Source organism: Lepidochelys kempii, chromosome 18 (genome assembly GCF_965140285.1).
Source record: "Lepidochelys kempii isolate rLepKem1 chromosome 18, rLepKem1.hap1, whole genome shotgun sequence".
NCBI classification, from domain to species: Eukaryota; Metazoa; Chordata; order Testudines; family Cheloniidae; genus Lepidochelys; species Lepidochelys kempii.
This window is the reverse complement of record NC_136397.1, coordinates 19623509-19638970: the sequence shown is the minus strand read 5'-3', so window position 1 is coordinate 19638970 and position 15462 is coordinate 19623509. Positions and strand designations below refer to the sequence as shown.

The 15462-nt window shown below is 39.5% G+C and overlaps 1 protein-coding gene across 1 annotated transcript in view; it reads left to right on the top strand.

The window, feature by feature from the left end:
• MORN1 (MORN repeat containing 1) overlaps positions 1-15462 on the top strand; it is a 195202-nt gene that overhangs the window by 12367 nt on the left and 167373 nt on the right. Inside the window, 1 exon segment of the mRNA XM_078849320.1 lies at positions 13698-13794. Coding sequence (XP_078705446.1) covers positions 13698-13794 — 97 coding nt within the window.

The following is a 15462-nucleotide window of genomic DNA, read 5'->3' as shown; positions in this document are numbered from 1 at the left end:
GATGATATAGTATTATGTGGCTAATTTTCCTGCTTGGAGTGATCTGTGGATATGTCTATTGCTGTTTTACAGCTCAGTTATATAATGTTTAGTAACTAAACCCAAAAGGTTTTCTATCCAAAGCAAGTGTCAGAAAGCAAGCCCTGTTTTCATCTTCTGAGTCTCTCTCTCTCTCTCTCTCTCTCTCTTTTTAATTGACTTTGGGCCTGATCCAACTCCCGCTGAAGTCATAAGGAAGAGTCCCACTGAGTAGGGCCTTTTGTGAAGAAGTTTGACAAAAATGGAAATGCAGTTATAGTGTGACCACAACAACATTAAGCAATCTGGCTATCCATCACAATGCATAGTCTGTTGTGTCTTATTGCTCAGGAAGTACAGAAATGCCACTCATGCATTCATGTAGGAAATTAGATAATCAGCAGGAACAATTTCTATCTGTCTGTAAATGTGTATGCCACGCTCACATTCTCCAAAATGTTAGTGGGGTTAATTTTAGGGGATATGACAAATTTTTTTCTCTTTGCCTCCTCCAAAAAGTGGTGGTGGTGGTGGTGTTGTTGCCAAAGATCTTTTTCTGTTGTTTTTTTTAAACTTCAAATAACTCTACTGATACTCTTAACTTCTACTGGTATTGTTAGGGTAACGTTTTGAGGGGCGGAGGGGGGAATAGACTAGCATATGGAAGATACTTTTAATATGGTGGCATGTTGTGATGTATTCACTGTCTCATGTATGTGTGTTACTAGTTTATAGCCTTAGGCCAGGTGTATACCTAAAACTTGGATTGATCTAGCTATGTCATTTGGGTGTGAATAATTGACACCCATGAGAGACATAGTTAAGCCGACCTAAGCCCCAGTGTAGACGCAGCGAAGTCAACCGAAGAATTCTTCCATCAACCTAGCTATAGTCTCTCGAGGGGGTGGACTGACTCACAGAAACCCTTCTGGTGCTATAGCAAGTGTCTGCAGTGCTGCCGCTGTCCTGCTGTAGTGCTTGTAGTGTAGACGCAGTCTTTGTCTGTGGGGATGGAAGCGTAGCCCTGTATGAACTTCCCTTTGGTGTACTTCGAAAGTTCAGCTTTTCAGACACTGAAAGCTAATGTGAAAAACAACTTCAAGAATTACTAAGATTGTACATAGAAATAAAAAAACATTTAATCAAATGTCTCGGATGTACCATTATCATGAAATTTTAGAGAAATTCAGCTCAGGAAACAGGCAAATCAGGATGTGGGTACTCAATTGACTTTGTCTTAGGAAGGGAAACTTGACTTTCCTAGTAAAGCAAGGGATTTCATATGTCTGTTTTAAAGACAGTGGGGTTGGACTATCCCAGTGATACTCAAACTGTAGCTCTAGTGTCATATTGACTGTCTCTGCATGAGATGCCGGAGGAGCTCAGGGTTTGATTGCAGCTGCAAATGGATTGCCTGATGTCCGGCTGACTGAATTGAAGACTGCCTGGTGCATGTGAAGCAGTGTGCTGGGAGTGCTGGATAATTGGAGAGAAGTCACCAGGATCTCTCCTAGGTCCTGATTCAGCAAAGCATATGCTTAGAGTTGGGAGGAGATTGTGCCAAATGAGGAAGAAGAGAGCTGCACAGTAATTGCAGTATGATGTCCTGACGTTCCAAGGAAATGTTTTCATTGTGAAGTATCCACACTTGAAGATTTTGCATTGCAACAGTTCAGTGTTATACTACAAAGATCACAATGCTATATCAGGACTCTGCAGTATGTTTATTTTTTGGGTTTCTGCACCTCCATTTGATGGAGAAGTTGTTCTCCAGAGCTGCAAGCCTAGTCCAAGTATTCTATTGTGTTTATAGCGGGAGTGTATCTTTTATTCCAAGAAAGAGTGTTTCTTAAATTCAGGAATTTTCAGATTTTGAATCCTTGGCATCAAACTATCTCCTTTTGAAACTGATTTTAGTGATCTAATCTTAGACCGTAGTGAACACTTGGCATCCTCAAATACTAGCCCCTACAACACACACAATTAATGAGGCATTATAGAGCATTCACCTCTGAAGAGGAGCCTGGAATTTGACTACCAAGAGGCAGAAGTGAGGCTGGTGATCTGAACTGCATGGGGAAGATTGTACAACACCTGTGCTTACTACCTGGCTCTAGCCAAAAATACTGTTGGCATCCCTCCTCCCTCTTGAGCACTAAATCTCCACTGAATTCCAGTAATATAAAGTTAATCAGTGTGTTTATTTTATATCATGCAAATGTGGTGTATAATTAACCATGCTTTCCATACTGTTCTCTGTTTGATATCAGTGTTCCTATGCTGAGAATTTTTTGCCTTTTCAGTTAAAGGTGTGTTTCTCAGTTGAATAGACATGAACATAGTAATTCTTCTCCCTACCCTCATTTCCATGTATGCATTTTTAAAAAAAGTATCATTTCCATGACTATACACTACTTTTGGAATATAATCAATAGGACAAGTAACAATTGCTATTCCTGGGATAGTACAAATAAGTTTGAATTAGATAGGGAAACTATTAACAAAAAATGCACTATTAGCAGTATGTTTCTGGTCTTAGGTACATGTGGCCTGTCCATGTTTTTATGAAACATTGCTGACTGGCAATAAGAAGGGAGTACTTAAGTGGCTTGGCATTGTTGATAAACTGAGTGTAGATTATGCATTATTTTGCACCACTAGGTGGCTCTCTAACCTTTGTTTACAGACTGATCTATTAAACTCCACAAAGTTTAATTTTCTTACATTAGATCCTGGACTGCCCCTGCATGGTTGTAAATGTTTAGTATTGTACTTAAATTTACAGTGGATATGTATGCAAAAACAGAAACATTGTTTGATAGGAAAAATATCTAACAATTCTATCAACAATACTTTGCTGATTAATTCAGCATTTTAATTGACTCTTAGGCAAGTTTATGAAATGAGCAGAAAACAAACAAAAATCCCAACATTGCTATTAGTATTCATCCAACACATACTACTTTAAAGAGTTTATAAATACTGTGGTTATAAAACAATAAAAACTAAGGAACTTAGTCATGTTTACTATGAGGGTTTAACTTCTTCCACTGTTAACTATAACATTGTCTTGTTATTAAGAATGAGTTGCTCAGTCTTCCAGAAGCCTTGTCCAAGTCATCCTCGTGATCTAGACCTTACAGCTCAATCAGATGGTCAAATCTTTCCACAGTTGCAAGTTGAATTTCTTTCCACACACTGCTCCTAAAGCCTCATTCCTATGCAGGATAGTAAAAGAAACGTCCCTAGCTGCCTCTGGCATTTAAGGTGGGATCAATGAAGGGATTTAGCCATTGCAACATTGAGTGTCATGGTGCCTAGAAAAATCACAGGAACACTGCAATCCACAAAGCCTAAATTAGAGACCTAGACTCCCTACAATGAATGGGGAGATAGGTACCTTAGACTGCAGTCATCAAAGCTAGCATGCTAAGTGAGAAGCCACCTAAACTAGCTCGTGGGAGACGCTGCATAGGAGATATATGCCTGAATCCAAACTGCATGAAGGCCCCTAGCTTTGCTAGTGATCCAGAAACTGAGAGATGATAGGCACTCAGCCACCTAAGTTGTGTGCAGGGATTGACAATTATGGCAGAATAGGGGCAGAAGCTCCCGTATAACATTTAGTCTAGTGGATAGAATACTTGCCCAGGCTGTGGGAAACCCCTAGTTCACATCCCTCCCTCCTGAGGGAGAGAAGGGATTTGAACAAGGGTCTGTTACCTCTCAGATGAGTGCCCTACCCACTAGTTTATAGAGTCATTCTAATACCATCTCTGACCCAAATAATTGAGGATTAAATTGTAACAACTTCAGTAGGAGAGACTGATGAAGCCTCACACTCCCTGGGCAGTTCTGTGTGAACATGCCTGAGGGGCCTGATGCAGTAGGCACGCTCAGAGGCTGCCTCCCAGACTGGGTGCCCATGTGTGACTTGGGCAGCTGAACTCCTTTCTATCAGTTTGCGAATCACTCTGGAATGTAGGCAGGAGATAGGCAGTCAGATGCCTATCATGAGGCAGCAGCACACATGCTCAGACAGGAGATAGGTATCCAGCTGCCAAGAGTGAGGCTGCAGTACACATTCCCAGAGGGATAAAACCTAGGCACCAAGTGAGTTTAGGCACTTGCAGCATTAGGGGAGTTTTGTGGATCAGACCGGTGCCTAAAAATGGGACTTAGGCCTACGTACCTTAGTGGACCCACACTTATCCGTCGTCTTTGGCTTCGGCATTTCATTTCACATCCAAGTTTACAGTGGGCATTGTCTCTTCCATTCCAACTTGGAAAAAATAGACAGATGATAGATTTTAAGACTACCCATCGTGACCTTAGAGAGATGAGAGGATCCTTTCTATCTCTTGCCTCTTGTCAGCTGGTGGCTAGACTTTAGTGCTGATGTAAACAACTAGCAGAATACACCACCCACTTTGTAGATCTTATGTGGGTACATCTTGAATGTTACCAAGTCACATTTCAACTCAGTGACCCTTATGATTTATATTAAGTGGCACTTCCAGGCAAGCTGAAAAGAATTTCCCTACTGGCAGTCAATAGGAGCTATCCCAGCTAGAAGCACCTCTGCACATCTTACAGTACCATTTGTTAAACCCTGAGGTTTATCTAATTTTTTCCCTTCTCCTTTAACCCCACCATCCTGTTCATTCCACATTACAACTAAGCTTTTTGGGCTAGGCAAACTAGAGATGAACATTCAATTAGGCATGTGAAGAAAATCTCTTGTCTAAATTGCTTTAACAAATTATCCTATGACAGGTTTCAGAGGAACAGCCGTGTTAGTCTGTATTCGCAAAAAGAAAAGGAGTACTTGTGGCACCTTAGAGACTAACCAATTTATTTGAGCATGAGCTTTCGTGAGCTGGTCACGCAATCACAGACATGAAGGTCGCTATCTTAAAACAAAAAAACTTCAAATCCAGACTCCAGCGAGAAACTGCTGAATTGGAATTCATTTGCAAATTGGATACTATTAATTTAGGCTTAAATAGAGACTGGGAGTGGCTAAGTCATTATGCAAGGTAGCCTGTTTCCTCTTGTTTTTTCCTACCCCCCCCCCCCCCCAGATGTTCTGGTTTAACTTGGATTTAAACCTGGAGAATGGTCAGTTTAGATGAGCTATTACCAGCAGGAGAGTGAGTTTGTGTGTGTATGGGGGTGGGGGGGATGTGAGAAAACCTTGATCTATGCAGGAAATAGCCCGACTTGATTATGTAAAGAGTTGTCACTTTGGATGGGCTAGCACCAGCAGGAGAGTGAATTTGTGTGGGGGGGTGGAGGGTGAGAAAACCTGGATTTGTGCTGGAAATGGCCCACCTGTTGATCACTTTAGATAAGCTATTACCAGCAGGACAGTGGGGTGGGAGGAGGTATTGTTTCATGATTTCTGTGTGTATATAAAGTCTGCTGCAGTTTCCACGGTAAACATCTGATGAAGTGAGCTGTAGCTCACGAAAGCTCATGCTCAAATAAATTGGTTAGTCTCTAAGGTGCCACAAGTACTCCTTTTCTTTATCCTATGACAGATTCTGTTGAAGGTGTATAGAAAATCTGCAGCAAATATTTTTCCACTGTTTAATATTTTAGTCAGTTATTAATACAAAATTAGTTTGTGTTATAGTTATTTACATTAAAATTATGGGGGTTGAATATTCTTTTATCAATTAGTCATATTTATGTATGTAGCACCTCTTATACATGTATTTTAATGCCTTCCAGGAAGAAAACTGCCAACAATATGGTTAAGATAATTTAGGAAAGCAGATGCAAAAATATCTGAAGATTAGGTTTTTCAATTGCTGCTGGAAGCAAGAAATGAAGAACTTTACATCAAATTTACTCTCAAAATGTTGAGATATCTAAAGGCAGGCCCTGCCCCAACAGTTTAAAGATAGGTTTCAGAGTAGCAGCTGTGTTAGTCTGTATTCGCAAAAAGAAAAGGAGGACTTGTGGCACCTTAGAGACTAACCAATTTATTGGAGCATAAGCTTTCGTGAGCTACAGCTCACTTCATCGGATGCATTCAGACTCATCCGATGCAGTGAGCTGTAGCTCACGAAAGCTTATGCTCCAATAAATTTGTTAGTCTCGAAGGTGCCACAAGTACTCCTTTTCTTTTTAGTTTAAAGATACTCATAATACAATAACAGCTCAGCTCTTGCTATGCTGAATACACACTTAAAAATAGAAGAGTTCAACAAGGTGTGAATTGTAAAAAATGAGCAATACAATTTGCAAAACCTAATCAGAGATTGTGTACTGACGATGAAAAGATTCAAAACCAGTCATGATGCTAGAACAAATCTTGTTATCTGTATCAAGCACAGGGAATCTCATCCCTCTTGTTTTGCCCATGAAAGCTTGTGCATGTACATTTTCTTGGCTTAGTCTTTGGGCATTCAAAACTCTTATGTACACAAGCTTTATTTGTTGTAAGTTAGCTAGGACTTTACCCAATTTGCACACGACAGCTTTACTCATGAAAAAAGCATGTGCAAGATAGTGGGTACAGCTTTCTAGGTTGCTTTTGAAAGGTTATAGTCCTTATTGGGACAATGTTTTGAAGAAGCTGAGTGGAGAGTGGATCTAAGAAGCCAAATCAGCAAAGTCATAAAATAACCAATTTAGGGAAATATTTTGATTTTGATTTTTCAAAAATGTTTATCTCAGCCAACAGTTTGATTGAACAGCAGGTGAACAAGCAGTAGTTAAGACTACGCTAATGGGGGAAGCTGTTAATGGCAAAATAACTCAGGTTATCATCTGCATAACCATAAAAAACTAATTTCACGCTGGGGGAGGAATGTTGCCAAGAGGTAAGAGCTTGGGATCTAAACTGGAGTACTGAAGAATCTATAACGAGAGTAGAGCATTGAAAGTTTCAAGGCATAAAAATTCCCATCATTGACCTATATTCTTATGATTTCAATTTGAACATGTGAATGTGTGGATACAGTTGAGATTGGAAAACAATATAATGAAATCCATGCAAACTTCATATGTATTAATGAACTAAAACATTTATTTTTCCACATGAAAAGTGTTTCCTACCTATGGTTACTCTTCTTTGGTGGCTGCATAGGTCCCAGTAAGCAGATGCTGTGTTCCATTCTGTCCCTGTTGCTGCTTCTTTGTGTGTTTTGGCTGAGTTTAGTTTGTCTTCTTTCCCAGAGGAAGGCCTGCTGTTTGATACACCTGCTAACTACACTAAACAGGTGGCTAGCCCTATGGGCTTTTTCACCTGCAATGTTTTTTTCTAAAGATCCATTTGAGTTTCATTATCTATTTTGAAGATTAAGAGCCTCAGTAATTATGAAGATTCTTTAAGTTTAATTGGTATTTAAATTACCAGATTTCAGTAGTTCTGATTTATACCACATACCTGTGGAAAACTTAGAACGTATAGATACAGTAAAAAACTCATCCCCAGTTTGACACTAAGGTAACATAGTGATGAGTGCAATTAGAACAACCTAGATCAGTAATGTCAGCAGTGATAAGGTAGCAATGCATTTTTTTAAGTAAATAACAAAAAAATTTAAATTGCTGTTGGCATCACTGGCTATTGCTTCACTCATGAATATAACTTTTTATTATTATTTGTATTCCGGTACTGCAAACACTGTGCTAGGCGCTTTCCAAACATATGAATGTTCAGTCTCTCTAATACTTCTCTCTAATGCTCCGTGACCATATGTTACAATCAAAGGCGTGTGCCTGATGCAATATTCACAAGAAAACGACAGGAGGGTGTAACCAATAATAGTTATGTCAAAATATAGACCAATAATCCAAGAAAAGCTCTTTCCTCACCCCCTTCCTTCAGTTCACTCAAATTTGTATATAACATACAATAGTTTAGGATGAGGTTTTATAGTAAATATTTTGCATTGTGACAGGATATTTTACCCTGAGAAGCAAGCTGTTTTGCTTACTCAACCTAGGAGTCAGGTCTCATTAGTTCCAACTCGGGAAGATAAACAGTGGAGAGTCTTTGAAGCCAGACAGGGGCCAGGGTGTGAGACAGGTGCTCCTGCAGGGAAAAGTCTCTAGAACAGTCAGCTAAGAAGGAAACTCAAGATACAAAGTTTATAGTAGATGTTTCAGTTAAAACCTCAGGAAAGGGAATTGAGTTTTGGACACTAAAATGTTTTCTGTATTGAGAGCTGGGTGGGGAGTTTGCCAGGTCCCATGTATTTCTGTAGAGAAGATGTCAATGAAGTATTTTCCTCTACCCCCCAGCCCATAGTTATTGATTTTTAAATACAAGGAATATTGTGTACATTGCCTTATTTCATGGAAGGGTGAAATGCAGTTTGAAACCTTGATGTCTTGCTTGGTAAATGGACATCATACAGTTTTATCATGTAAATTAGACTAATAGAACTTGAACTTAAATAATAAATAATTTTCCAGGATGATATGCAGTTATTTGACACCTGGGAAAAATGAAAAGTTGTAAACTTTTCGTCATTAATCAATTACCACTAAGAGTGTAGGTCTAGGAATTGTTGTGGATAAATTATAACATTCTGCCAAACAGAGCTTGCAAGAGAGGAAGATAGGTACAATAAGTCATGAAGTATCTAAACACAAAGGGCCACATATTCAGTTGGTATAAATTGCTGTAGCTCTGCATACTTCCATGTAGCTCCACTAATTTACACCAGTTGGGTACGTGGCCCCTAATGACAGAATCCTTTAAAGCATCCTTCAGTCATTGTTTGAAGGACAAAAGTAATATTAGCCGACTAAATAAGAAAACTCCTATACAAATGAAAATGTCTCAATGGATTGAAGCTTGATAATGGAGATGTTTGGGCTTTTATCAATCAAATTAGGTCATATGGAAATAATATACTGACAATAGCATACAAGATGAGACTGAAGTAACCAAAATTAATTATAATAATAGTATAATAGCTACTCATTTAGAAATGGAAACACCATCAATTAACTGGAAATTGCTTCCTGAAATAAAAAAAGTACTTGTTTCTTGAGATTCATTGAAAACACCTTTTCTTTATTCATAAGCAGATACCTTTCCGTCACCCACCAGTGCAGAAAAGAATTAGTATCAAAAATAAAAAAATTCCTAGATCAAAACAGAAATCTGCACATTAATCAAAATATGCTGTCAGTGAAGAAGTTGTATAACTTTCAACTGCCCCGAGTAGATTGCATTAGTGCTTTTTGTAATTATTCTGCTATTGTTTAAGTTTTGTTGAATGGGAACTAGCTATTTCTGAGTTGTGGTGCACTAGGGCAGATCTCTTAACCTCTCTATGTCTCAGTTTCCCTATTTGTAAAATGGGGGTGATACCTCTTTCACAAGGATGTTGTGAGGATTAATTAATGTTATAACATGGTGCTGTGGAAATGTTACTCTGTACAGGTGCTAAATGTTCTTATCTACTTATCAAACATTTGTTACTTGCATTTAAAATAGATTTCATGTGAATACATTCAACTTGAACTTTATAAAAATATCAGATTGTAATTCTGGTTACTACTGACTGAGTAGGATAAGGGCCCTTCTTCATCTGATAGTTAACTGAGAAATAACCTCCCTGGTGATCATTTACTCTTAACCAGGAACTATTTGGCTTATTTTTTGGTCTCCGCTGACTGATGGAAATGGTACCAAAAATGGCCTTATTTAAATTAATTTTTAAAATTATTATTATTAATAAAAAAATTAAAAAGCAGAGCTACCTATTGAGATCAATGAATGGTGAGTTTTACTTAAAACGAAAAGGCAACAAAAAAAAACAAACCACACACAATATAGCCCCCATCTGGAAACTTGTGGTTGGTTGGTTTTTTTTTTTTTTTTCTGCCTCTTCCTCCCTTCTCTTGCTGGCTGGCTGGTGGCTGTTTTCCTCAGGGCCCTTCTGTGGCTCCGGCTGTTCACGCTCTTGGCTGTCCTTATCAACACGTGACGTGTGGATGGCGCTTCTGTGAACGTCAGCATTTCCAAACCTTGCATGTGTTGCATTGCTAAGCAACTTTTAGCAACACTTATCCCTCATCCTTATGCCATCTGGAAGAGAGGACGACACAAGGAAGTGTGCCAAAGAGAGGCTGAAGGCAAATTCAAAGAAAGAGATGGCTTAATTACATAGCAGAGGGAGTAACCCAAACAGAGAGCACTTGTGACCATTGGTAGAAGGTGGGCAGGCACCTTTTATGGATGAGGATGATGGACCATAAGAACAATTACATATCCTGCTACTTTCACTGTCTTTTTTTTTGTAAGTGTTAAAATCTTGCTTGTTGGTAGCTGATGGAAAAAGAGGCATATACAGTAGAACTCTATGGCTGTGGCAAAGTTGCTGCCCCAACACACTCCCTCCTGGATGTCTCAGTGTCCCCATACTATCCTTTGGTCTACTTCAGCCATAAGATTGTCCAAGCCTTCCAGCCAGACCATTTTGCCAAGTCATGCCCCTTTCCAGGCCAGAGTCCTCTACCAAAGTCCAAAAGAAATGTAAACAAAATCAAGCCTTCAAACAAGCTGGGCTCAGTTGTCCACCTCTTCCTCATATGTGTACCTCAGTTTGTCCCCCATGCCTTGTCTCTAGCTCCTATACCATCAACACCACCACTCTCCAGGGACTGGCACACTCATTCTCTCTCTTAGGGGTTGAAGCCAGTTACGTCTCCTCAGGGCCCAAGTCTCCAGTCAGGCTTCTAGCTTACCCTTGGAGTAGCATGACTGCTCTGCTGCCTTTCTCAACCTTCTTTCAGGGTGCATACTAGACAGAGGGAAGAACTCTCTACTCCCTCTCCCCAGCTGGCCTCACCCAGATCTTTATGGAAACAAGCCCTGTTCTCCCCCAGCTGGGCTCTATCTCTAATTTGGCCTAGCCCACCCTTCAGGTGTGAGCAGGAAGGTTAATTGGTTTCTCATATTAGCTCTTTCCCAGCATGTGTGCTATAAACACCCTATCACGATGGCACACTTGCATGTAGTAAAGAAAGATAAAAGTCTCCTATTATTTCAGTACATCACAGTAAACCGATTAGTTTCTAGTTATTGTGAAACCTCTTAAACTTCAGATTTCCCACCATTGCTATCACCAGTTCCACTCTGCTGGTGGTAGCAGCTACATTAGTCTAGCATGGAGTGACTGGCTGGCCGACATTTTAATGGCGGTGTTATCCAGGTGTAGGTGACACCATTGCAAAAATGGCAATGCCTGCTTGTAGTGTGATTACATTAGTTACCACCATCACTACCTTGGGTGGAACTACACTGCTGATAGAAATGGTGGGATTTTTTCAGAAGAGTCCACTGCATAGTATTATCTCACCCCCCCGCCCCCACACACACTTTTATAATTAAAATGACTTATTCTTCTATACATTTATATTGCAATAATAATAATTTTTCCCTCTGAAGGCTAAACACTAAATCTGAATCAGTGCCAAATTCCCACAGGCCTGTGTCATTATTGAGCTGCCACTTGTTTCCTTGCTTTTCTGTTAATCATGGTCTTTTACTCTCCTGAAAGTAACATAGCAGTGCTGAAGTTACTGGGTTTCCCCAGTACCGCTTCAGAGATTGAATTCACTTCTGTATGGTATCTTTCATACTAAGTATTAGTGAATGGTTAGAAGTGTGAGCACCATTTTAAGTGTTGTCATGCTAAGAAGTATATTTTTTGGTGTGGGGCATATTCAGCATTTTTAAATGATTGCTACATCTTTTCTTTGAGCTGCTTATTTTAACCATATGAAGAGAGGCACTGGTTATACAAAAGCAAAGGGTCACATTGTAACTCATGTTCTATAGTACTTTACTGCATAAATAGTCCCACTGATTTCAGTGGGACTACTTGTGAAATAAGGTGTTACTCGGTGTGAGTAAGGAATCAGAATCAGGCCCAGAACTACAGCTCTAATAACTGCATTTTGTTTACCTTGCTCTATACAGAAATATACATACAGTTTATATACATAGACCATGTTTAGTCCAAATGTACTTCCTTTCTGATATCTGTAGTGCTTGGTAACTCAGCTAATATTAACAAATATATAAACTTAAGCTTTCTTTCCAAGAATGACTATCCCTGTAGTTTCTCCTCCGAAATTTCTCTGTCCTAAAAGCCAGTTCTTTGCTCAAAGAGCTACTCCCACCTCTCTGTCCCAAATGGAGTTAATGAGTTGCACCTGCCACCAACAAATCAACAAAAATAAGCTGGCATCGCCCTGCAGGGTTTCAGCACCTGCTAACAGGATGGGACAAGAGAAGAGCCTGCCATCCGGTCCATCAGGAAACTTTCACTCCATGCTTTCTAACAATTATACTCTGAAGCAAATCGTTTTCAAATTATTTCCATGGAATGCTTTAAAATAATGATGGGAAAACTAGAATAAAGCGAGTTGCTGCAGAAACATGTTTCTGCAGAACTGTTTTTAACTGCCTGTGCTCACTCGCCCTTGTTCTCTAATTTGGATACTAGTTACTAAAGGTGGAAAGAGTGGAAGAATTCTAACCTCTAAATCCCTCTGGAATTTGAAGGTGGTTTAGACAAATTTAGAGTTATAGAAGCACATTGTTTTGTGCAGCCTCCATTTATCATACAGCAGAGCCAGAAATTGAACAACCTACCATAAAATAAATTTTAATTTGCAGTGGATCAGCATAGCAGAAATGAGATCACATGAGAAATTTAAAACACTTTTATTCTCCAGCTCCTAACACCCTGTGAAATTTAAGGAGTCAGTGCCATGGAGCAGGAGAGAGCCTGAAACACATACTTTCTCGTTTTTTTTAATGCTACGTATAGCTATTGGCAAATATTATAGAAGTACCACTTCACTTCCCACACTTGAACTTTTGGTTGTCTTTGTGTGTTGCAAGTGTGAGTTCCTGCTCCCCCACTTATGAATGTCTCACCATTCTTCTGTTGTCCGCAAATAGCTGTGAAACCCACTAGAAAAGGGTGTCTGTCTCTCATACCCATCTAGGGCTGGTCCACACAGAAGATGACAACCTAATACTGTTACTCTGTGCTGTGGCTCTCAAGGTTCCAGTCGCTGAAAGAGACCAAGGTCCTGTGGGAAAAATAATATCTGGTCTTGCAATTAAAGATTTTATAATAAGGCATTCACACCAGGGGCCCAATTATGGTTGCACAGCAGCTCAATTCTGGCATTCCCTAACTTTTGAGCGCTTGATTTTGCAAACACAATTTTCTTTATGTGTATAATATTATATATCTTGGGTCAAATTCAGCAGTGGTGTAAGTCATTGAAATCTTTGGGACTGAATTTGTCCAAGGGTGTCACTCTTCACAATCTGTATAGGAAATGGTGCATCATTCTGCATGTGCCAAGTGGTAACTCATTCTCTGCATTTAAGTGCAGTGTAATTTCTTCTCAGAAGCACCTCTGATAATAGCGCCCCACTGTAACAAACCTTTGGCAAGAAATACTTGATTCCTCTTTTTCTTTAGAGGGTGTACTGTGGAGTGTCACGTAATCCTTGATTGTTGTGTGGTCGCCCATTCAACATGTTCACACAACTGTTGGAAGGGTACTTATAAAGAACCTTGAGGGCCACCCACTCTGCTATTGAGAACCCTCTGGAATAATCCCTTCGATATAAAGTAGCCTGTGTTGCAAATTTGAAATCAATGTGTTTCTATTTGAAGGGACAGTGGAGAAATGATGTGTTCAATGGCCAGGGCACTAAAATTCATTGTTCTGGTGTCATCTATGATGGACTGTGGATCAATGGCTACCCTGCTGGTACGTTCATTCATTATGCTGTCCAGTTATTAACAAGACTTCAACATAATACTTTGGCTGTCTCTCTGTTGATTAATATGATCTGGCTATAGTGTTAGCCTCCTCTGTGCACTCAGTTTGCCTGGAACATGTAGTTCATAAGAGTGAAAGCGGTAGCTGTTTGAGTGGCACATTTGTGTGTCGGGGGGAAGCTATTAATTCAAATTAAATGTAGAACCACAGTGAAGTATAAAATGTTACTTTGGAACCTTTTTTGAAGAATAATGTGTTCTTTTCATTTTAAAGCAAATCACACATACATTTTTGGAGTTAAAGGCCATTACCTTATTCACAAAAATAACAATATAATGAGTTTAAAAAAACAAGTATTAAATTGTCCTGCTTAGAAAGCAGAGGTCACAACTTGAAATTCATCTCTTCCACAGTTAATTATTCAGTATATTCCTAGCTGCTTTCTATATGGTTTCACAAACCGCCCTAGATAAAAATTAACTGGAAGATCATGTACTATATTTCCAATAAATTCTGGTAGCTTTTATAACATAATGTATCATGGTTTCCAAACTGGAAATGGTTGTTGCAATATGTAAGAGGATTTATTTGCTGAAAACCTAATAGAATGTTAGGGCTGGATGGAAGATGAAATTAGAAGATCTGTTTGGGAAGAGAAGACCCCTAGAATTTCTCGATTTTTCTCTTTCAAAGGCCATGAGTCAGACTACCTCCTCTTCTAGCTGAAGACTGGATATGGCACAGGAGATGCACATGGCTCATGGTGTCAGACCTCTAGAAAGAGTTTCAGAATTATCTCCATGACTCATTTTGCAATGGAAAGGGGAGCAGGTCTAGGGTAGAGGAAATAATCTCTTATGTGAAGCATAGTTACAGCACCTTGGAATCCCCTTTGATTACTCATCCAGCCTTTGTCTTCTCAGCATTTTCAAAGGTACACATCATCTATGCTTGACTGCTCCTCAACCCTTCTGGTATTAGTTGTAAATATCATACAAGAAGTAGGTTTTAAGAGAGGATTTGAAGAGGAAAATTTAGTGACCTATTGGAGCTGTTTGGGGAAGATGTTCCATGTGTGGGGGGCAGCATGAAAGAAATCTGAAATCAGTTAGTGGAAGAGAATAAGGAGGGTACTGTAATTTGTAGAATTATTATTGTTTGTATTACCATACTGCCTAAGAATCCTAGTCATGGAGCAGACTCCAGTGTCCTAGGCACTGTACAAAGACAGAACAAAAAGACAGTCCCTGCCCCAAAAACTTTACAGTCCAAGTATAAGATAAGAGGCAACACATAGGTAACAGAAGAAGAGGAAGTTTAAGGAAAATATGAGGCAGTATTGGTCAGCACGATTGCCTCTGCACACCGGCAGGCTAATGTTGTCAAGTTTTTTGTAGGCATCCTGGAAAAGTTATGAGTTAGTTTTGTAGATGCTTATGGGGGGTGCCTCCCATACATGAGAGATGGTATGGGACAAAGCATTAAGCTGCTTGTTAGAAAATCTAACAAGTGAATTATGACAACTGGTACAGTGCCAATCAGAGGCAGGAGTTGACATCTTGGTAGTGAATGAGAGATGATAGGCAGGGTGGGGATAGGCTATGAAGGACACTGAAAGTGAAGAAAAGTAGCTCATGTTTGATGCCAAAGAGATGA